Source organism: Dreissena polymorpha, chromosome 16, assembly GCF_020536995.1.
Source record: "Dreissena polymorpha isolate Duluth1 chromosome 16, UMN_Dpol_1.0, whole genome shotgun sequence".
In the NCBI taxonomy this organism is placed as follows: Eukaryota; Metazoa; Mollusca; class Bivalvia; order Myida; family Dreissenidae; genus Dreissena; species Dreissena polymorpha.
Genome location: NC_068370.1, coordinates 34,911,639 through 34,935,800, shown reverse-complemented (window position 1 = coordinate 34,935,800; position 24,162 = coordinate 34,911,639). Strand labels below are relative to the sequence as shown.

The following is a 24,162-nucleotide window of genomic DNA, read 5'->3' as shown; positions in this document are numbered from 1 at the left end:
TTTGGGGAAGTAAGAAAACTTTAACATTTGCAGGCTAATGCCGACGCCGGGGTGAGTAGGATAGCTCCACTATATATATTGCATATATAATAGTCGAGCTAAAAATGTTCAATGCTGGAAATAAGTCTCGCCAAAGCCAAACAAATTTGTAAAACATGTTTATTTTATTTAATATAATTTTATTGAATTGGGCCTTGGTAACTCGGAAAATAAAGTTAGAAGCGGTAATAAAATAGATTTGCCAACTGTTATTCTACCAATTGGCGTTGAAGATTCTTCTATTCCATAATTGTATGCATTTTTTAATAATTTGTATTGTATCGTTTAAATTCAAGGGTGCCATGTTCTTCAATTCAATATGAAACTTTGTGCCAAGTAACTTAAATTATTGTTTCTTCAAACAAATTTGAATTCTTTTCTTATCGAACGTTGACTTTATTTTAAAAAGCCTGTCCTAACACGGGTTTATCAAAAATTACCCGAGAAACGATGATTAGTGTCAACGGTTTTATTAACTGTGCCCTGGCCTCACTTCCACCTTGCAGTAATGTTATGTCAAACAGTGTTATTTTATATAATATGCCATTTATAAAAATAACTTCTTTGTTCCTTTTATTTCTTATCTTAATTAATAATACATTTATTAGGTCTGTGTATTCAATGCTGTTATTTATATTAATTAAGATAAATATATTGGGTGGGGGGGGGGGGGGGGGGGGGGGGGCTAAAAAATACTTGCCTACTGGTCAGCACCGACATATGAAATGGTCATGGAACTCTCTATTTAAATTTACTGTAGTCTTGGGTACTATAGGTACATCATGCACCAAATGGCTGTTCTACACATGTGGTGATTGGATTATTTACTTAGGAAGCAAAAGTGATGCTGATTTCTTCGCCACATAATTTATTTATTTACAAACAGGAGCATCTATTCCGGAAATTCAAAAATAACGTCTTTCCCTGTGAGTTTCTTGTACACTGCAGTGAATGTGTCCAACTGTAAAAGAAAGGATAGTAAATTAGCAAACCTTTTTGACATAAACAAAACATTTACAGCATCAAATTATGAGTGCTGGCCATAACCACACTTAGTCAATATAAAAAGTTAAGATTTAACATGAAAGAAAAATTGTATTACGTATTCCGGAATTTTTCATTATTTAAGTTTTTGATCTGATTTCAACCTTAGTCATTTTATTAAACATGTACTTGACAACTGAATGCAGACTGATTGTTGTAAAAGTGCCTTGATCAGAACAAAAATGTCATCCACTGAAGTCAGACATATGCTTGTCAAGTATATTCATCACTTCAAGTGCACACTTATATCTAAATAAATATTTAAACATAATATTAATTATTGGATCTATAAAGCAGACACTTCAGAGGTATGCCATTTACAGACTAGTTTCAGTAGACTCGTAAGACTATACAGGTCTGAAGACTGCAAAGCTTTAATGAAATATATGGTATAATGCAACCCTTACAAAAGTCACAAAAATCTTACAGGAAATGATGTCTGATAACTTTTGAAATGACCAGACCTCAGACCTCACCAGATTTTACTGGACCTTGTTCTTTTTTAATCAAACAAAAAAAAACAAACCTGATATATTGTTTTATCATAATGACCTCAATTTGGAAGACAATGCTTAACAATTCTTAAAATAATACAATAAATACTAAATTTATACATCTATTAAAACTTATGGTAAAACTTTCAATTAAAAGTGAAGACAGCTTTGTGATATTTTTAATATATTTGAGCAATTGTTGAAACTGCAATTTGTTTTTCTGACTGCCCCATACAATCTTGACACAGAACAGGCAAGGGTCATGTGGTTCCCTCTTCCAATTAACAATCATCACAAGAATTGAAACCAGTCAAATTCATTTGGACAAATCAAAACCTATTTGTGTGTCCAAAGTATCAAAACAAAGGGTAATATTTAACTGGTTTTAAGAATTGTTCTTGGCGTTTATTACATCACCAGAAAAGATAGTAAGTTTGATTGGTTGGTAAAATTAGTTTTCTTTTTAAATCAGTCCGTATTTTTTAAATAATTATGATTCTTTCTCATTTTTAAACAAAATAAAGTTTTACGTTTACTGTAGTATTTTTGTCAAACACAGTGACTGATAGATTTAAGGAATAATACCCGAGTGCAGCGAAATATAACTGAAATGTCAGGTCTTTTGCATGGGTTGGTGTAATGTATGTTTAATGGCACACATATTTACTCCTAGAGATATTACAAGTAGTAGCTAGATTTGTACAAACATTTCTCATAATTTGAAAATGGGTCCTCATTCTGACTGGTAACCAGCATGTTGTCAGACATTTAATTTTACAGAGAAAATGCAGCATGGAATATATATGTATAATAGCAAGAACATATTTTGCTAAAAAAGCAAAACAATTCAGAGCAAAAACAATGCTTTTAGGATCAGAATAATGGTACATCAACAAACATCAGATATATGCTTGTCTAGAGTTATTCATCATTTCAACACTTTGGAAAAAAAATCAGACCAAGTTAACTGACACAAAAATGGAAATACAATTTTTCAAACAAAAAATCTGTTAATACCCTTTCCCCAAGTATGGGCATGTTTACACTGTTAAAATAAAGTTTACAACACCACTTCTATGACAAGAGGGCCTGAAAGGCCCAAAGTCGCTCACCTGAGATAACAAGATATTATTGGGACAAATCTCCTGACCATGTTTCATGAAGATCGGAAATTAAATGTGGCCTCTAGAGTGTTAACAAGTTTTACTATAGCCATATAAGGAAAAATACCCCGCCCATACAAAATGCTTGATACAGTTTTCTGCTCTTGTTTATAGATTGGGGTCATGTTGGTAAAGAAGTATGCAAAATATAAAAGCAATATGACAAGGTACATAGAAAATATTTTAGGTGGTATGCAAACTTTAACAGATTTATCAATAATATGCATATTCTATGTGAAAAAAGGCCATAATTATTACAAAATGCTTGATACAGTTGTCTGCTCTTGTTTATAGATTGGGGTCATTTTGGTAAAGTATGCAAAATATAAAAGCAATATGTCAAGGGAAATAGAACATATTTGAGGTGGTACTCAAACTTATAACATTCCAACGCTCACACCGACGCCCCGGGTGAGTAGGATAGCTCCACTATATATATTTCATCTATAATAGTCAAGCTAAAAATGCACTGTCCAATATACCTTGTGCTCAATGTTTGTTTGCTGGGTCTTCTCCAGATGTACTTTTATAAGCCGGGAGCCATCCAGCTTGATGCGGATACGCTTGCCAACAATCTCTGATGGGAAGCAGAGGTCGTCCAGAATGGCCTCGTGTACGGAAGTCAGAGTACGACTGGGAAATAAACACTACATATGTCGTCATGTACATCAGTACAACTGTGAAAAAAACACAACATATGTAGACATAAAGCTGAGAAAACACCTATAAGTTATGCTCATGCGAGCTAAAAATAAAATTTATTTTAAACAAAGTTGTTCACATTGATGAGACCTGAATGCAATTGTCCAGTAAGTTAGTTAACTCGTCGAGAAATCATATTAAGCTGATGACAGAACAAGAGCTGTCACCGTAGGATGACTTATGCCCCTTGTAAACGCTTTATAGAAGTTATGAGCTTTTTTCGAAACCTGAATGCAGATTTTGAAACCTAAACGCAGACCCTAAGTTCAAGGTCAAGGTCACAGGGGTCAAAATTTGTGCGCGTATGGAAAGGCCTTGTCCATATACACCTGCATGCCAAATATGAAATTGCTATCTGAGGCGACATAGAAGTTGAAGGCATTTTTCAAAACCTAAACGCAAAGTGTGACGGGCAGACGGACGGACAGTCCTCTGGGGGGCATAAAAAGAAGTGATTTGCTGGTCAAGTAACAAATAACCTTACATGTCCTACCCAGTAAATAAATAGGCATCAAAGCTATAAATAGCAGCAAAGTTTAGCGTATTGAGCATTTTGGGTTCTTTACAGCATCTTTTACTAAAACATTTCAAAATGAAATATTAATTCAAAACCAGTTTAAGGATTGGCACATGTTATTTATTATTTGGAATCCGAAATAAGTTTATTGCAAAAGACTCTATAATTTAAATTAATCTTTTTGTACATTAATTTGTTGCCGCACAGAACATTTATGTATTACGACAATTTTAATTGTCAACAAGAGATGTGTTTGTCAGAAACACAATGCCCCCTACTGCGCCACTTTGACCATATATTTGACCTTGACCTTTCACTACTCAAAATGTGCGCCACCGTGAGATACACATGCATGCCAAATATCAAGTTGCTATCTTCAATATTGCGAAAGTTATCGCAAAACTTTAACCAAGATTAAAGTTTTGGGACAGAATGACAGACAGACAGGACAAAAACAGTATACCCCTGATCATTCCATCCGTGGGCATAACAAGAGCTGTCAGAAAACAGCACGCTCGACTATTCCGAGTGTCAAAGTAATAATAAAATGTGATCATAAATAAAGAAGTTATGGCAATTTAAGCAAAATGTTCAATTATCTAAGTGTAAAAGGGGCCATTATTATGTCAAAATGCTTGATACAGTGGTCTGCTCTTGTTAATAGGTTGGGGTCATGTTGGTAAACAAGTATGCAACATATAAAAGCAATATGTCAAAGGATATAGGAAATACTTGGGGTAGTACGCAAACTTTAACATAGATTTATCAATAATATGCATATTCTAAGTATAAAATGGGCAATAATTATGACAAAATACTTGATAAGAGTTTCTGCTCTTGTTTATAGGTTGCGGTGATGTTGGTTAACAAGTATGCAAAATATAAAAGCAATATGTCAAGGAACAATGAAAATAAATGGGGAGTACGAAAACTTAAACACTTGCACCCTAACGCAGACGCTCACCCCAACGCCGGGGTGAGTAGGATAGCTTCACTATATATATTTCATATATAATTGTCGAGCTAAAAATAAAGATTCTGGTTAAGTTCCATCAAATCATTTCAAAGGTAGTTAATCAATTTAATAATTGTCACAAACATACTTATCTATACGATTACTTTTTTACCTGATTGGTCTCTTCTGCTTATTCTTCCTTTTGGTTTTACGGGTTGGTTTAGGAAGAATTCTCCTCTGAAATACAGCATAGTTTGTTGGTATTATTTTTTTAGTTTTCCAGTCATCAGCTGGATTCTAGTATTAAAGTCATAAACAGGAGTCAGTAAAAGCAAGCACACTTTTACTGGAAAAGAATAGGCAAATTAGCAGCTAAACAATGACAAAGTACAGACACTTTTGCAATAAAGCTATAACTTCCCTACTTGAGAGATAGGAAGAGACAGTTCTGAGCAGAAAATATATTTCTTTTACATATTCAATGGGATCCTTTTGGATATTTGATATTTTTTTCAAACTTTGTCAAAACTTCAGCTGTCCTCTTAATCTTAACAAATGAATACAGGCAGCAACAACAGGTAAATAATGACAAACTTTGCAAATTAACAGCTAAGAAAGGCTAATGCAAGTATGCAAACCTGGGCAATGAAGACGACATGTTTTCCACTGAACTTCTTCTCAAGTTCTCGCACCAGGCGGGTCTGTATCCTCTGGTAACTCTTCAGCTGTGGCACTGGTACAAACACCATGATCGCCTTCTTGCCAGCAACATCGATCTCCTGAAAATGAAACACTCATTTTAGTTAAATGCAGGATCTGGACTAGGGTAGGATTGTTTTAAGAAATTAGAATATTACTGTTATTTCTGCAATCACAATTTTGGTTTTAATAACTGACTGTCCTATAATACCTTGTCATAGCACAGCCATTACATGAAATGTACGTGCTTAATGGTTACCAATATCTACACTGTAAAATCTTACCGTGCCCAAAGTTCCAAAATATAATCACACCACAACAGTGTCTTCTGTGGGATACTCTAATTAATTTGAAACTGTATGTAAGCATAGTTTTACACATAAATAAATTCATTAAGAGCAGTGTCAGGTTAGTTTTAACAAACCAGAAATAGGTTATTCTTTGAATATAATGAAGTTTTTGCAGGACGACATCTGGGTAATTATTCTATATAATATTATTATAATATTTTTAAAATCAGAACATAAGTGTCAGCACATGGTTTTCAGTCATATGCTTGTCTTGTTTGTTCATCATGAGACACAATGTTTATAAAATTTGATTGTAACTTGTTGAAAGACATCTTCACTTGGTTTTTTTTCACCTTCTATAACACTTACCAATAAAAGGCCTCACTCACCCCCATTACAAAATTCTTTAAAATTATAATTTTTCCCCGAAATCAAAACTTACACCAGTAGGACTCACAATCACTAATACATAAATGTAGAGTTTGATAGATGATTATTGTAACCACAGTTGCTTATTCACAATCTTATTTAAAATTCAAACCTTTGCAGCAGTGATGTAGAGTTCACGAAGCTGAGCCTTCAGGTCACTGTTCATCTCAAGCTCCAGAAGAGCCTACAACAAAACATATTTGGACTTCAATTTTTAAGAAATAGTTCGATTTTACAGCTACTCAAACTAGAATCAAAGCATATTAAATTATCGTTTTTTTACTCACAAGTTAATTTTAAAAAGCCATTAAACAAGACTAAGACACAATTAAACATTGGATTTCAATAGGTTTAAGCCTTTTGTTAATAAACAGAAGACAAGAAACTGTCGGAGACGGGTGATGCTTCCCAAAGGTTTTTTTTGTCACAATATTGCACTATATATTAAGATAAAAGGAAACGTCTTGAAGGGCAAAACTTTGGACAAAATCATACGATGGATGGTTTAGCAACTTAAAAATTTCAAAGGGCCATAACTCTCTTAATAAATCATCTAGCCAGAACCCACAAATAACATGCGCATCTCCTCATGGTAGTTAAGCTTCCCATAAAGCTTCATTGAATTCCAGTCAGTAGTTGGGGAGAAATAGCCAGGACAAGAATTGCACTATATGTAGAGTTTATAGAAAACTTCAAAGGGCCATAAATCAACCGACCATAACCGGCTGATAATATGCACATCTCCTGTTGGTAGTGAAGCTTCCCATAAAGTTTCATTGAATTCCCGTAATAAGTTGCTGAGAAATAGCTCGGACAAGAATTGCACTATATGTACAATGGAAAATTTTAAAGGGCCACAACTCTGTGAAAAATCATTCGACGAGAACCAGCTGATAATATGCACATCTCCTCTTGGAAGTGAAGCTTCCCATAAAGTTTCATTGAATTCCAGACATTAGATGCTGAGAAATAGCCCGGACAAGAATTGCACTATTTGTACAATGGAAAATTTCAAAGGGCCATAACTCTGTGAAAAATCATCAGACGAGAACCGGCTGAGAATATGCACATCTCCTCTTGGTAGTGAAGCTTCCCATAAAGTTTCAATGAATTCCAGTCATTCTTTGCTGAGAAATAGCCCGGACAAGAATTGCACTATATGTACAGTTAATGCAAAATTTCAAAGGGCCATAACTCTGTGAAAAATCATCCGACCAGAACCAGCTGAAAATATGCACATCTCCTCTTGATAGTGAAGCTTCCCATAAAGTTTCATTGAATTCCGGTCATTAGTTGCTGAGAAATAGCCCGGACAAGAATTGCACTCTATGTACAGGTAATGGAAAATTTCAAAGGGCCATAACTTTGTGAAAAATGATCCGACCAGAACCCGCTGATAATATGCACATCTCCTCTTGGTAGTGAAGCTTCCAATCAAGTTTCATTGAATTCCGGTCATTCGTTTCTGAGAAATAGCCCGGACAGACGAAGGGGTGACTATATGCTCCCCCAAAAATAAATTATGGGGGAGCATAAAAAGACAACAAAATGAAGTGAAACTAAACCCGTTTTTAAACATAAGCAAAACTCCCAAACACCCACAGCACATCAGTATGCACAATTGAGAATTTATTTCTTGCAAAATGTGTTACCAGGTCGTAGCTTTTAATAGCTGATACTGGTAAATTGGTAATTGACAGTAATGATACAACACCCTGCTGTTTTAATCTGTATGACATTTAGTATATTTTTCATGATTGTGGAACAATATGTTTAGAAACTGTCATTAAGTTGCTTCCATTAATTTATTTAAGTTAAACAAGAGTATTGCCAAGCAATATAGTCCCCTAGCGGCTCCACCATTGTCAGAAATTCCACCAGTCAGAATTTTTGTTGTTGCTATGGCAACCAGAATTTTTGACGTAGGAACAAAATGAAATGACGTGCATTATGTCCATATTGCCATCTATCCATGTTTCAAGTTTCAAGAAAAAATATTAAGAACTTTTAAAGTTATCGCAGGATCCAGAAAACCACCATTTTCAGCAGTAATTCTCGTCTATTTATTGCCATAGCAACCATAATTTTTACGTAGGAACAAAATGAAATGACGTGCATAATGTTCATATTGCCATCTATCCATGTTTCATGAAAAAATATTAAGAACTTTTAAAGTTATCGCAGGATCCAAAAAAGTGTGACTGACTGGACAGACTGACAGAGCGCAAACCATAAGTCTGCTTCGGTGAAACCGGTAGGGGACAATAATTGTAATTAAATCAGTGATTCTACTTTTAACTAGAAATACAACAAATCAATGTTTTTCTAGTTAAAAGTAGAATTATTGATACCAGTTGAATCCAAATCAATCTACAAGGTCGCTGTGGTGTAGTGGATATGGTGTCCACCAAGCAACCAGGAGGTCAAAAGTTTGATCCCCACTGTGGGAGTTCTTTAAATCACTCCCATAGACACCAAAAACTGGTTTTAGTCCCAAGAAACGGACTCAAGAGCATTTCAAATAAGTACTTTAAATGCAATAATGCTAAAATAAATAGGTTCAAACAAAAAATTCAACGTCAAAATCAAATAAAAAATACCCTGCAATTCTAAGTTTGACTTTTAAAAATTTCAGATTGACATAATTTTTTTTTAAATATATTGGAATCCGTGGACTTAACTGAATTTTTCATTCAAACAGTTCGAATCATAGGGAACATAATTATAAGCCCTTCAATTTATGGATCAACCAAGTTAGCCATACCTGAGAAATGGACGACTCAAATTCATCTGGCTTCTCACCCGGAGGTTTCACGATCTTAGCTCTCGCCGAATACATCTAGACAGAAACAAACACAAAAATTGAGTTTTCACCAAACTCAGTTAAACATGCCTGAAAAGGGACTGGGTGACCTCTTTCATGAGAAATCATTAAATAGTAAAGTTTGTATATTGTAAATGACCAGAGTGTGCTATTTCCACCAACTTCTAAAATTGAAAATGATCAAAATTTAAAATAATTTGATATTAACATCAACCAATACTGTATGTCACTATCTCAAATCACCAATAACCAATTAAACCAACTATAAGTCCACCAGTACCGTAAAGATTTTTTTTTACATATTATAAACACAAAAACTGGTAATTCTCGCTGGTCAAGTTATCTCGCACTGACGCAGTATACCGTTTCTGCCCCTAAACTTTTATTTAGTAACAAATCTGTGCAATGATCAATTCTTTAAATATTATCTTCGAGACATTTCTCACTGCCATAAAAATAGTTTCTTGGCTAATATATGTCTTAAAACCCATACTAAACACTGTATTATGTGAATTGGGAATAAGACATCAAACTGGGAATGGACATCATTTTGGTGATTTTCTCTAACAAAACTATTCATTTCATGATCTACATTTATTTTTGTAATATATTATCTATAATTTAAGCTTAATAAGCAATTTTCCATGACTTTCATTAACAGTGATTGTATTTTTATCGTTTAAAGTGTATTTTTAAACCGTGTCCATGCGCGGCATGGACACAGTTTCATTTCATGAGGATTTTTTGTTAAATTAATAAAAAATCCAGTTTTGAAGTAAAATCAATTTAAATGATACTATTATATATGCAAGTTTCTGTTTTAATTATAAATTGTCAAAGTAGATAAATACCATATATAAAACTGCATATTATGCACTTTTGATAAAACACAATTTATTCCCAAATTGATGTCTTATTCCCAATTCACATAATACAGTGTTTACTACTACATTTACAAACTTAGAATTTTGAGACGTTAAGACTTTCCTTGGAAATTTCTGTGATTTTTATTTTCTTCAATGTCTAAAATTTCATATGTTGAAATTGTTAGATACAGTTTGTAAAACAGTTCCAGATAATCAGCAGTTCCGATTAATGTGTATTTAATTTTCCATAATGCCCCAATAAAAACAAAATGAAAAGTGTCAACAGTATACATTAGGAAAAGGAATAAATTAACAAAGTTTTAGCAAGAAAGCTTATGTATTATGCTTAACAGGGAGATAAATGCAGCAAAAAGTTAACCGGAACTGATTGAATGAGTTATGTTTTGAAATGTGCATATGGATATAGAGGGCTTTATTACTTTCAAATAACTTTTTTGCTGATTGAAAATAACTGCCATGACAATATTTTAAAATACTCATTCTGTAATTTGAATGATTTTTAATAATTTTTCGAAGAGTGAACTTTAATTGGCAATTTTTGATAAAAAAACTGCAAATGCCGTCTGACCTAACCTGTCATCATACAAAATGAATTTTACCCTTTATTTTGACATCTCACATTAACACTAAGTCCCGAAAGAAATTATTGTGGTCAAAAGAATTAATGTTTTTGCTGGGTTATTCTAAACTGGTTGACTGACTGTACAATATTGCTTGAAACTTATATCATACATTTGTATATTTATGTTTACCGTAAAACGTTGTGTATAACGCGCATTTATGTTTAACGTGCATCTACTTTTTTAAGCTAAAAAATCGGGAAAAAATGTTTTTGAAGCAAAAAAATCGGGGGAAAAATTCTGTACCGCAGGCTAACTGAAAATCGTTATATTTACATTTCCGATCTTACGTGTTCTTTTATTGCTTCAATTATTAATTATTTTAAAGACGGTAACGATACAACTAGTTTGTGTTTTTTTTTAAATCATATTATGCGTAAAAATAAATGTTTGGATTTAAATGAATTATGCATGAAATGCACAATTTCCACGAGGATACCATCAAGGTTTTCATCATATGTCTCGGAAGTAACTGTCCACGATTTTATCTTGGAGTACACATAACGGATGGATTAGTTATAACTAAGAAACTGACATTATTGATTGGTATTGTCAAGTGGTTATTCATGCATGACTAATTCACAACCGCGCGTTTTATTAACAATGCCGATATCATGCGTTCTTTTCGAGTGTCTATAATTGACAGGAGACTTTATCCACTCAAACTTCTCAACACCATTACAACATTACCGGCGATAAACAAACAATGGATGTGTGAAGCCGTTTGCCAGTTCGCATGTTTTGATAATAGCCCAGCTACACAAAACTTGACAGGTGACGCATATTTCTCGATAATCACATCCTCAATCTTGACAAGACGTATGAAAACGTGTAAACAAACACTGGATCAATTTTATTAACACATTTGAAAAGCAAGAAAAATAATCATAAATATATCAGGAAATACCTTGCCGACATACTATTGTAAATCGACAAGTGCCCCCAAATAAATTGTGTAACCCTAGTACAGTAGGGTATAATATTGTGGGAAAACAATAACATTTAAATAAAAATGGCTTCCTTGTTTTTCATTCTCTTCTTCAAATTTATTTGATTTCAATGCTCTGTACGTACCTGAAAAAGATAGAAAATATTAATGTTAACTTTATAATGTTTGTCCATCTTATTCAGATCCTAAATATAACACTATTATTAACATAGTTACAGTTAAAACACCGGAAAATAGAATGATGGGAATTACCGCTACTGGGTAACTGACAGGGAAAAAATGCCTTGGCATGGCTGTAGTTGTGCATAACGCGCATCAAGTTTTTAAAATGAAATTTTGGGGTAAAAAAGTGCGCCTTATACACAACTTATTACGGTACTTCAATATCAGTGCTCTTCAACCCATTTACCCCAGAATTGTTTATTCATCGCTTTTCTTAATTCGTAACAACGACATCTGTTTAGAGATGCCCACGAAATCTCTGGGCTGAACTGTGATTGTGTTTGTTAAGGGGTGCATTTGGACTCCCAGAGCCGCCATTGCAAAAAAGGGAGTATGTTTCTAAGGATTAGCAACAAATACTCGTTTAGTGCCTTGATAATACTGTATTGTATGCTATTAATCAATATATGCAAGGCATACAACCTAAAAATTCCTGCATAACCTCATGGTCTGAACGATAGCGATGAATTCGCTGTCGAAATTAAAATATTATTAACTATTCGTGTTCGTGTCACAATTGAAACAGTTGTTTACAAGTGAACTTGAATGAGGTAGGTAATACCAAGACACAGCGAATAATTTCTTTGACTGTTGTTGACAAACAGGCTTTACAAATCGCAGGTCACTGACAATAACGGGATATCAGTATACACATTTATAAACAACACAACCAACGAATCTATGTTAGTGTATAATCGCAAGCGTTTCTTACGTTATCCACGATACTATGAGGTATAACGTTAACAAATACCAATAGGAAAACAATTTAATGTTCATTATTCGTCTTAACAAACATGTTTTATTGAATGATCGATGTGATCAATTGCGATAATGCAAACAGTTACATTTTGTATACCTCTAATGTATGGCGATAACGGAAAAGGAAGTACAGCGGCAACCTTAGACTGGACTTTTTTTATCTGATGCTAAAAAGGCTTGCTTCTATGATAATTGATTGAGCGTCTCTTAAATCCAGACCAGTCCGCACGGTGACAATGTATAAATGAACCCTGATGTCTAACTGCTGATGTTTTCTAAATATGTTAAACCCATTGTTAAAGTATTAACGAAAGTAATTAATATCGACAGTGGCTTTGTAATGCCTTTTTATGCTGTACGACGCGGCAGAAAGCCAGGACTTTACATGACATGGTAAGATTGTAAGGAAACAGGTCTATGCAATTCAGTGCTTATATGTTCGGATTTGTTTACTTTTCGGACACCTGCCAATACGTGTTGCAGGGCTTTTCATCTGGAAATTGGGAATGATCATTTTGGGAAAAATTTAAGCGCGATAAATGGCCATTTTGGGTAAAAACTTTTAAAGCATTTCATCACAGGTTAAACATTAAATCAATTTTAAACAGTCACAATAATGGTTTGAACTGTATTTTTTTATATATTAATGAACTCAAAAATGTTTTATTCGAAGATTTGCCAGCTATATTTTATAACAGATAAAAAGTTTTTAGCAGGTAACAGCAGTTCTTGAACAGTTAAACTTTAAAGTTATCTCTTTTTAGGTAATGACAGACTCTGTCACAGTCACACAATTCTTCACAAAGCCATTCTCTTTGTTTTGCATTTTTAAACTGTTTCAAAACAAAACGATTCATCGACCACAACGGAAAGATCGGCCTTGTTGGACTCAGAAGAATTATTGCTAGCGTCATGTGTTTTTTAAAACTGCATTTGAATAAAGTTTTTTGTTCTTTAGGGTCCGGGAGCTTCCTTTTGTTCAATATTTTTCGGTAATATTTATGTTATGTGACATTTTGAAATGATGACATCGGTGACCTCCCTTGGCATGTGCAAAAATCAAAACCGTACAGAATATTATGTAGCCTACTAGACTGGTACACGAATACATTAGCGGTAGTGGTTAAATACTCGAGAAAAATCGATACCAGACAAAATTTACACAAAATGTAAACATGTCAAAATCAGCTGTGTTTATTTTATTTTTCGGGTGAATTTCATTTGGTTTTGGGGAAATTTTTCAGCCCGCATTGGGAAAAAAAAAAGATTTTTCAGAATTGGGAAGAGGCCGAATATCAGCCCCTGTTATATCAGGATGAAAAGCCCCGAGTTGTAATATAATTCTCAGCTTCAAACCCTCATGATATGTGACAGTTTCAACTCCTATAGGTTTTTGTCATGTAAACTCACCACCTGGAATCCAGACAGCACTTTATTGGTAATATGAGCAAGGGACCTCCATCGATCTGCATTTTTTACCACCGAATATTGGTGGCTCCCCCTATTAAAAAATTTATTCTTTTTTGTCCTATTCTTTGGAGAATTTTCCCCCTATAACTTCCCCCCAATAAAAAACAAACACTCAGAACAAATATAGTGTTTACTAGCCTGATCAATACAGCTGTAGACTGGAAATAATATGTTTCTCACACCTGCATGATTTTTACATCTACTGTACAGCGTTTCTTGTTGATAAAATGTCGTGCAGTGCATTCCACAGGATTATTTTTAGATACCTTGTGGCCTTTAGGGGTGGGTTCAGGATGGCAGCCCCCTCCATACGTTGATGTTTTTTATGCCCCCGGTAGGGTGGCATATAGAAGTTGCACTGTCCGTCCGTCTGTCTGTCTGTCTCTCCATCACACTTTTGCGTTTAGGTTTTGAAAAATGCTCATAACTTCTTTGTCCCTTCAGATGTAACCTTCATATTTGGTATGCATGTGTATATGGACAAGGCCTTTCCATATGCACCCAAATTTTGACCCCTTTGACATTGACCTTGCAGTGATTTTTTAAAATAAAAATTACCGCCGATTTTCGTCTGCTTCCCAATCGCAAAAATTAATGTTTTTTCCCATAAATCTGACCTTCCCAAAAAAGGCCAATTTGAAAAAAAAAATGAAACCTTTTTTTTTTTTTTTTTTTTAAGAAAGAAGTCTCTTAACTCTAGATCTCAACTTTTTATTTAAACATCCTACAAAATATATAACTTTAATTAAGTACTTTTAGTTCATAAATAATTCCCAAATTTGCAACTTTTATCAACTAAAACAATCCCAATTTGACCAGACTCCTTTACCCAAAATGGCTAGAAAAAACCCGTGAACATGCACTTAAAAAAAATTTATTTCTGTTAATTATAATCATATTTATAATGCTTAATTTTTCCCAATGTCATGGTTTATCGCACTATTTTCCCCAATTTCATGGTTTATCGCGCTAATTTTCCTAATTCAAATGGCACAGGCTGAAACAAATAAAAGCAAAAAAAAAATCACCGCCTTGAACTAATGGTCAGTTTTTAGGTTTCAAAATCTGCGTTTTCGAAAAAAAGCATTTTTTAGAGTCATATGTCTTCAGATGGAGACAGCCCTGGTTCACATTTATTTTTGACATTATTTGCTGCGGTACGACTATTGAAGAAAAAAAAACATCAATAAAGTCATTTGTAAAGACATTTTTATGCTCCCCCCCAAAAAAAATTTCGGGGGAGTATATAGTCGCCGCTTCTTCTGTCTGTCCGTCCATGCACAATTTTTGTCCAGGCTATTTCTCAGCAACTAATTGCCGGAATACAATTAAACTTTATGGGAAGCTTCACTACCAAGAGGAGATGTGCATACTATCAGCCGGTTCTGGTAGGATGATTTTTCACAGAGTTACCCTTTGAAATTTTCCATTAACTGTACATAGAGTGCAATTCTTGTCCGGGCTATTTCTCAGCAACTAATGACCGGAATTCAATTAAACTTTATGGGAAGCTTCACTACCAAGAGGAGATGTGCATATTATCAGCGGGTTCTGGTCGGATGATTTTTCACAGAGTTATGGCCCTTTGAAATTTGTTCATTAACTGTACATATAGTGCAATTCTTGTCCGGGCTATTTCTCAGCAACTAATTACCGGAATTCAATGAAACTTTATGGGAAGCTTCACTTCCAAGAGGAGATGTGCATATTATAAGCCGGTTTTCGTCGGATGATTTTTCAAAGAGGTATGGCCCTTTGAAATTTTCCATTGTACATATAGTGCAATTTTTGTTCGAGCTATTTCTCAGCAACTTATTACGGGAATTCAATGAAACTTTATGGGAAGCTTCACTACCAACAGGAGATGTGCATATTATCAGCCGTTTATGGTCGGATGATTTTTCACAGAGTTATGGCCCTTTGAAATTTTCCATTGTACATATAGTGCAATTCTTGTCAGAGCTATTTCTCAGCAACATATCATGGTAATTCAATGATACTTTATGGGAAGCTTCACTACCAACAGGAGATGTGCATATTTTCAGCCGGTTATGGTTGGATGATTTTTCAGAGTTATGGCCCTTTGAAATTTTCTTTTAACTGTTCATATAGTGCAATTCTTGTCCGGGCTATTTCTCCCCAACTACTGACTGAACTTCAATAAAGCTTTATGGGAAGCTTAACTACCTTGAGGGGATGTGCATGTTATTAGTTGGTTCTGGTTAGATGATTTATTTAGAGAGTTATGGCCCTTTGACATTTTTAAGTTACTAAACCATCCATCGTATTATTTTGTCCAAAGTTATGCCCCTCAAGACGTTTCCTTTTATCTGAATATATAATGCAATATTGTGACAAAAAAACACCTTTTGGGAGCATCACCCGTCTCCGACGGTTCCTTGTTTTAATTTTTTTCAACCCTTTCAGACATAGTTGCACATACCTAAATCGACTCAATCTATTCCTCAATACATCCATATCAACCAGAGTCAATAGATGCATACGTACTTTTTTCCGTCGCTATTCAATATTCATTACCCAATAATCCAGTATATTCATTTTTAAAAGAAAAGGCTGATAAATATAGAAGATAAAAGTGCTCAAGACTTTAATGAACACAAAGGATTGCCATTTCCCACTGAACAAGCTTTAATTGCCTGACATGCTGTTCCCGGTTTTACAAAACAATAATTACACTAACTTTTCCACTAGATGCCCACTAGACGTTGTACATGTCTGCATAATTTTTGTGCGCTTTTTATTGACGCAAAGGAACACAAAGTAAAATAGAAATGGCGCGGCAGAGGCCGACGCATATCCCCACGCCGCATGTTTGACCCAGGGGCGCCCCATGGTTGGTAATGGGGCAATGCATAGTAGAGATTGGCTGTATTGTCATAAGAGAAGTTCAGTATCAAAAAGATGTGAATCAGTGTAAAAATAAAGAAGTTATAGTAAAAGGCAATTTTGGGTGGGTGTGGCCAATGTGGGTGGGGCGTCCCAGGGTTGGTAATGGGGCCATGCATAGTTGAGATTGACGGTATTGTCATAAGAGAAGTTCAGTATCAATTTGAAGTGAATGGGTGTAGAAATGAAGAAATTATAGTAAAAGGCAATTTTGGGTGGGTGTGGTCTATGTGGGCGGGGCGCCCCAGGGTTGGTAATGGGGCCATGCATAGTTGAGATTGACCGTATTGTCATAAGAGAGGTTCAGAATCAATTTGAAGTGAATCGGTGTAGAAACAAAGAAATTATAGTAAAAGGCAATTTTGGGGGACCATGGTCTATGGGGGGGGGGGGGCGCCCCAGGGTTGGTAATGGGGCCATGCATAGTTGAGATTGACCGTATTGTCATAAGAGAGGTTCAGTATCAATTTGAAGTGAATTGGTGTAGAAATGAAGAAGTTAATGAAAAATAACCTAAAAAAATGAGTGAAAATTCTGTGACCCGGCCCCACCCCAACCCCCATAACTTTTGACCCAGGGGTCAGATCAAAATTCCAAATACCCCGTAGTGCAAGGTCGCACATATGCTCATAGCTACCATGTGTGTAAGTTTCAAGGTTGTAGTGCTAATAGTGTAGGAGGTGATAGTGGCCAGGACGGACGCAAAGGCAGACAGAGACAGACAGACAGACGGACAACGGAGAAAAAGCACGGGGATAACGAAGCACAGTTTATTTGAAGCTAGAATTTTTTATGTAGCGTTAACATTAAAATTTGGTTGCATGTTTTGGATTGCAAATTGAATTATGCTAATTTAAGAATTCAACAAAATATTTATACTGTAGCTGTGTTTAATTATTTACCAATATGTGTAAACGCTTTATGAGTCGAATAAATGTGACCATTTGCATGAAATGCACAATTTCCACAAGGATTACACCCAGTTGCCATGATCAGTCTTCTAAATAACTTCATTGTTGAGGTGTACACTGTAGTAACCGATTAGTTTGGTAGAAAACAAGTCAAACAAACTGTCACAAATATAAAACTTTCGGAAACTTCATCATTGGTCTTCTGCATGATCTTACTGCAGGTATACCATGCCTATAGTACACACCTATGACAGTTCATGTTGAAATATTGTAGTCTATATAAGATACATGTAAAGCCTTAAACGTTACATCATACAAACACAACAAAGGGCAATAACTCTTAAAAAAGTGCAGGGTTATGGTTATTGTACATTGCACATCTTCCCATTAATTTCTACACATTCATGAAGTTTCATGTTGAAATAGTGTAGCCTATCTGAGATATTGCCCTGAAAAGTTCTATCATACAAATAAAACAAACACTTCTCACTATCAATATACCATTCTGTCTATAATCTTCCTTGTTAAGAAGAACACTCACTGTTCTCAAGCAGTGGTTGAAGTGTGCGCTTATGCAGGGCCGGATTAAGCTGTTTTGGGGCCCAAGGCTGCACATGTTACGGGGGCCCCTTTCCCTCTGGTCCCCTTCTGTATGTTGAAAATCATACTTCATACTACAACTACAAAGATAAGAAAACTTGTATTTGTACACAGTTGTTGACAGTTGCATTCTAAATATAGGAAAACAAGTTAACCAATTTATAACTATTTTATTAACTGAACTTAACACACATGTTACATGTAACAGAGTCCAGCCTATAAGTTTCTTCTACGACACTTACGCTGGCCAAAGTCATCGATCAGCTGTATAAAGTCTAGTTCTCGGACGACTTGAAATTCAAAAGACAATAGCCCCAATGCTGTCAACCTTTCCTGACTCATTGTGTTCCTCAGTTCATTTTTTCACACGTGATAATGTTGAAAATTACCTTTCACCTGGACAGTTATTAACTGAAATTGTTAAGTATATTCGTACAGCGATGGCAAAGATTGCAAAAGTTGGCTGTAGTTAATCCCCATCTAACTTAAGCAGTCATTTCATGTGGGTAATGGTTCTGTCTTGGTCCGCTTCTAAGATGGCTTTTAACTGAACGAACTCGTCAACAAAAGACGCCTCAATGTCATCTGGATAAGACTCCACAAGATGCGTTGCACATTTCTGTAGATCATCCAAGGTGAGAGACTCAAACTCTGTCATGAAACCAAACAGTTTGTGAAGACCAGAATATGCGTTCAGCCGCTTGCGAAGTTCAACAATGAGACACTCAACCATGCCGTAGCATGTGCGAATTCGAAAATTGTCGCGTGCACTTAGCTCCGAATTCGCATCTGGTGTCACACTCTTGTCACGAAATAGTTCCCGCCGTTTCTTAAGCTTATTAACATCCTTACATTCCTTTTATTGCAACAAACGCTTTGGCCTTCTCTTCAATGTCGTCAAACGTGTCCAGATGTTGTAATGACCATACGGGCAAGTCGATTAATAAACAGAGAAACTAATGGTATTGAAGTATTGAATGGACATACAACTCAGAAACAAAACGATAGCATAGTAAATAAAAGCGAACTGTAGGGCTTGCAATTGGATATACATCGGGAAACTGGTAAAATCACACAGGCAATTTCTACTGCAATCCCGATATTGCGTAATAGAGAAAGATCATACATTGGGAAACTCCATGGCTTGCCTTTGGGGGCCCCTTAAAATTCGGGGGCCCAAGGCTGCAGCCTTGCTAGCTTAGTGCTTAAAGGGATCTTTTCACGCTTTGGTAAATTGACAAAATTGAAAAAAGTTGTTTCAAATTCGTAAGTTTTCGTTTTAGTTATGATATTTGTGAGGAAACAGTAATACTGAACATTAACCATGCTCTAATATAGCCATTATATGCATCTTTTGACGATTTTAAAACCTAAAAATTATAAAGCGTTGCAACGCGAAACAATTGAATAATTTGGAGAGTTCTGTTTTTGTCGTTAAATTTTGTGAAACTACGAAGATTGCTTATATAAGGTATAAAATACGTCAAAAATGCGTACTCGGCGGAATAGCTCAGTAGGCTAAAGCGTTTTTACTTCAGGACTCTGGCAGGACTCCAGGGGTCACTGGTTCGAAACCTGCTCCGGGCAATGTTCTTTTCCTTTTTTTAATTTTTTTCTTGATTTTTTACTGGAGCTTTTATGATCCAATGTTTACATTTATCAATATAAAGCATTTAATGAATAAGTTAAAAAAATGCCAAAATCTGTGAAAAGGCCCCTTTAATCCGGCCCTGCACTTATGACTTGGTATTAAATCTTCATTCTGCAGTATTTAGAGGGCGAATATTAAATTACAAGAATTTAATGTGGCCATACAAATTGTAAAATTAAAACTTAATATCATTTACAATGTATAAGCTTCAAACTTTGAAATGGTGTTATGTAGTCTGAGAAAACATATAGGGATCAACCTTATATGTTCATCCAATGATCCCAAATCTTTAAAATTAAGCCTGTAGGAAAATGATGTCTTACATATTGCCTAATTTGAACATGATGGTCTTAGATATCTCTTTTGCATAGTTTATACGCCCGTCTATGACGGGACGTATTATGGTATACCCCGCGTCTGTCCGTCCGTCCGTCCGTCTGTCCGTCCGTCCGTCTGTTAATGTCGTACGCTACGTCAAATATCCTTTGACAGATTTTCTTCAAATTTTAACACAATCTTAATATTGATAAACCCTGATCCCCTTTCGTTTTTGACGGAATTCTGAATTGTCGTTCCAGAGTTATGGGACTTTGTTCGTCAAAATTTCGTGATTTCATTGAATGTCCTACTGTAGCTCAAATATCCTTCGATGGATTTTTTTCAAATTTCAACACAATCTTAATATTGATAAACCCTGATCCCCTTTCGTTTTTGACGGAATTCTGAATTGTCGTTCCAGAGTTATGGGACTTTGTTCGTCAAAATTTCGTGATTTCATTGAATGTCCTACTGTAGCTCAAATATCCTTCGTTGGATTTTTTTCAAATTTCAACACAATCTTAATATTGATAAACCCTGATCCTCTTTCGTTTTTGACGGAATTCTGAATTGTCGTTCCAGAGTTATGGGACTTTGTTCGTCAAAAATTGAACAAGGTGAGCTTTTTTCTATTCCGATTGTACACTACCACTTACCCATCTACATTTCTCTTTTATTATTGGTCAAAATATCTATAACAGGTTTACTTCAACTCCATATCCTCTAAAGAAATGCATACATATACTCAAAAAAAGATATGGTATGAATGTCAAGGAGACGGCGCTCCATGCTCATGTACTTATAAAATAAACCATGTATTCAAATACAAATAAACTGAAGTAAAAAAATGATTCAAAGGGTTATTTATTACCTTACTACTTCATTGGCGAACGACGGGCGTATCATGCGCTCATGGCGCAGCTCCTCAGTTAGAACATTTGTTCAAAGTAGTTTTGTTTATAAAGTCTTCATAAAATATATCAACCCAGGAATTGACACACAGACGCATGACAAAACAAGACTATTGCTCCACCATTGTCAGAAATTCCACCATTGTCAGATTTTTTTTGATTTTTTGCCATAGCAACCTGAATTTTTTTACGTAGGACTAAACATTGAAATGGGGTGCATCATGTCCATATTGCCATCTATCCATGTTTCAAGTTTCATTAACAAATATTAATAACTTTTAAAGTTATCGCAGGATCCAGAAAAGTGTGACTGACTGATAGACAGACAGACAGAGCCCCAGTGGGCATCAAACGTTGCTGCAACGTAATATTTAGGTCGCAACGTTGGCAACCATTACCGAACGTTGCCACAACGTTTCATACAAAACATTACCCACAGAGCGTGCTTTCATGTCCGCCCATCATTATTGCAGGATATCCGATTTTCTTCTTTTATAAATTGTTTATATGAAAGTTTACTGTTTCATGCATGAATGCACAATGTCCACGTGGATAACATTGAGGTTTTCATCTCCCAAGTAACTGTCAACGATTTTATCGTGGACGAGTACACATAACTGACCGATTAATTAGTGTGCTAGGTATAAGCCATTGAAATTATCGATTGATATTGACACGGGGTTATTCACGCATGACTAATACACAACTGCGGGAATCTTCGCTGCTTGGGGTCATAGTCGGCCTTATCACACCTAATCGAGATAAGAATGTAAATAGGGTGTGTTAGCATGTGCACTGTGTAATCGATTTCATGACATTGGAATTTTAGCAAACAGAATCGGACCGACTGTTTGGGATTTTCAATCGGTCTTTCATGACCCCAATGGGTCTAGGACCGACAAAACTGAAAAAAATATGATCCCTGCCTATGAGTGCTGTAGCTCATCCAAAGCGTGTGCTCTCATTGGCCAATATAGATTTTTTAAGTAAACACTACAACGCTCCGCCTTTACACGGGCTTTAGTTGGGTAAAGACATACATGTAAATGACAGACGATGGTTAACCGGCTCTCACAATTTTTGATGAAGTTAGTATAGCTTTGATCTTTAAAAAAAATACCCCAGGATACCAAGTGCGCGAATTTTTTTGCACACATGCGGGAAATGTGCGCAATCTTTGGAAAAAAAGATCTAACAGGGCAATCATGTGGTCTAGAAATGACATTGCTTTATTATATTGACATTCACTTTATAACTTATAATAACAATATAGTTCAATAAGAAAGTCAAATACACTGCAAGAGAGATCTTTTGTCTAATCAACCAACCCAGATACATCAACTATCTCTGGAGCCTCTGTTAGATTGATTGAATCGTCAATCTCAAACTTCATTTTTTGGTTTGATATGTTTTTTTTAATATTTTTTTGGATTTAAGCATTTCGCCGCAAAGACACCCAAATTGATGTCGTTGTTAACTGTTATAGAGTTTTTTTAGCTCGGCTATTAAATATGAAATATATATATAGTGGACCTATCCTACTCACCCAGGTGTCGCCGTTCCCGTGAACCTTGGAATGTTAAAGTTTGCGTACCACCCCGAATATTTCCTATGTCCTTAGACATATTGCTTTTATATTTTGCATACTTCTTTACGAACATGGCCCCAACCTATAAACAAGAGCAGACAACTGTATCAAGCATTTTGTAACAATTATGGCCCTTTTTTCACTTAGATTTTCTATGTTAAAGTTTGTGTACCACCTCAAATATTTTCTATGTCCCTTGACATATTGCTTTTATATTTTGCAAACTTCTTTACCAACATGACCCCAACCTATAAACAAGAGCAGATAACTGTATCAAGCATTTTGTAGGAATTATGGACCTTTTTTCACTTACAATATGCATATTATTGATAAATCTATGTTAAAGTTTGCGTACCACCTCAAATATGTTTTATGTCCCTTGACATATTTCTTTTATATTTTGAATACTTCTTTACCAACATGACCCCAATCTATAAACAAGAGCAGACAACTGTATCAAGCATTTTGTAAGAATTATGGCCCTTTATTCACTTAGAATATGCATATTATTGATAAATCTATGTTAAAGTTTGCGTACCACCTCAAATATATTCTATGTCCTTTGACATATTGCTTTCATATTTTGAATACTTCTTGACCAACATGACCCCTATTTAGAAATAGGAGCAAACAACTGTTTCAAGCATTTTGACAGAATTATGGCCCCTTTTATACTTAGATAATTGAGCATTTGGTTAAGTTTTGTGTTTTGTCCATTTTACTCCTAAAGTATCATAGCTGTTGCTTTGTAGACTTGGAAAACTCGCTAATTATCGTAAGGGGACTGTACAGGGCAAGTTGCATAACTCTGGTTGGCTTTTTAACGGCATTATGGCCCTTTTTTGTCTTTGTAACTTTGAATATTTTGTTAAATTTTGTGTTTAGATGCACTTTACTTTTAAAGTATCAAGGCAATTGCATTCAAACTTCAAATACTTTCTTACTATTATGATGTTCCTGTACCTGGCAAGTTGAATTTGACCTTGACCTTTGAATGACCTTGACTCTCATGGCCAAATTAATAAATTTTGCTTAAATTTGCCATAACTTCTTTATTTAAGATCAGATTTCATTCATACTTTGACAAAACAATACTAACCTGACATACCACAAGGGACTTCACCCAAACCATCCCCCACGTCCTACCCCCCCCCCCAAAAAAAAAAAATTGTTTTTTTTCTTTTCAAAGATCATCTATTAAATGACCACACAC

At 35.2% G+C, this 24,162-nt stretch overlaps 2 protein-coding genes across 3 annotated transcripts in view; one reads left to right on the top strand and one right to left on the bottom strand.

The window, feature by feature from the left end:
- Window positions 1–890: 890 nt before the first annotated feature.
- On the bottom strand, window positions 891–12,779 carry LOC127861959 (40S ribosomal protein S7-like). The gene is made up of 7 exons (XM_052400736.1): window positions 12,691–12,779; window positions 9,097–9,171; window positions 6,445–6,516; window positions 5,553–5,693; window positions 5,087–5,151; window positions 3,223–3,373; window positions 891–1,000 (listed from the first exon to the last, which is right to left on the bottom strand). Exons 2-7 carry the CDS (start codon window positions 9,169–9,171, stop codon window positions 932–934), a joined length of 573 nt encoding a protein of 190 aa, XP_052256696.1. The 5' UTR covers window positions 12,691–12,779; the 3' UTR covers window positions 891–931.
- Window positions 12,780–12,803: 24 nt separating this feature from the next.
- The window catches only part of LOC127861958 (ribonuclease H1-like), a 33,709-nt gene continuing 22,350 nt past the window's right edge, over window positions 12,804–24,162 (top strand). For both annotated transcript variants that reach the window (XM_052400735.1, XM_052400734.1), the window contains exon 1: window positions 12,804–12,986. In XM_052400735.1, the coding sequence (XP_052256695.1) occupies window positions 12,862–12,986 (125 nt within the window). In that variant the 5' untranslated portion in view covers window positions 12,804–12,861. The remainder of the gene's footprint in view (window positions 12,987–24,162) is intronic.

Coding starts and splice junctions, on each gene's coding strand:
- LOC127861959 (XM_052400736.1), bottom strand. CDS start 9,171: ATGTATTCGGCGAGAGCTAAGATCGTGAAACCTCCGGGTGAGAAGCCA. Junction 6,517..9,096: donor TTGAGTCGTCCATTTCTCAG/GTATGGCTAACT, acceptor GTTTTGTTGTAG/GCTCTTCTGGAGCTTGAGAT. Junction 5,152..5,552: donor ATGTCGTCTTCATTGCCCAG/GTTTGCATACTT, acceptor GCTGTATTTCAG/AGGAGAATTCTTCCTAAACC.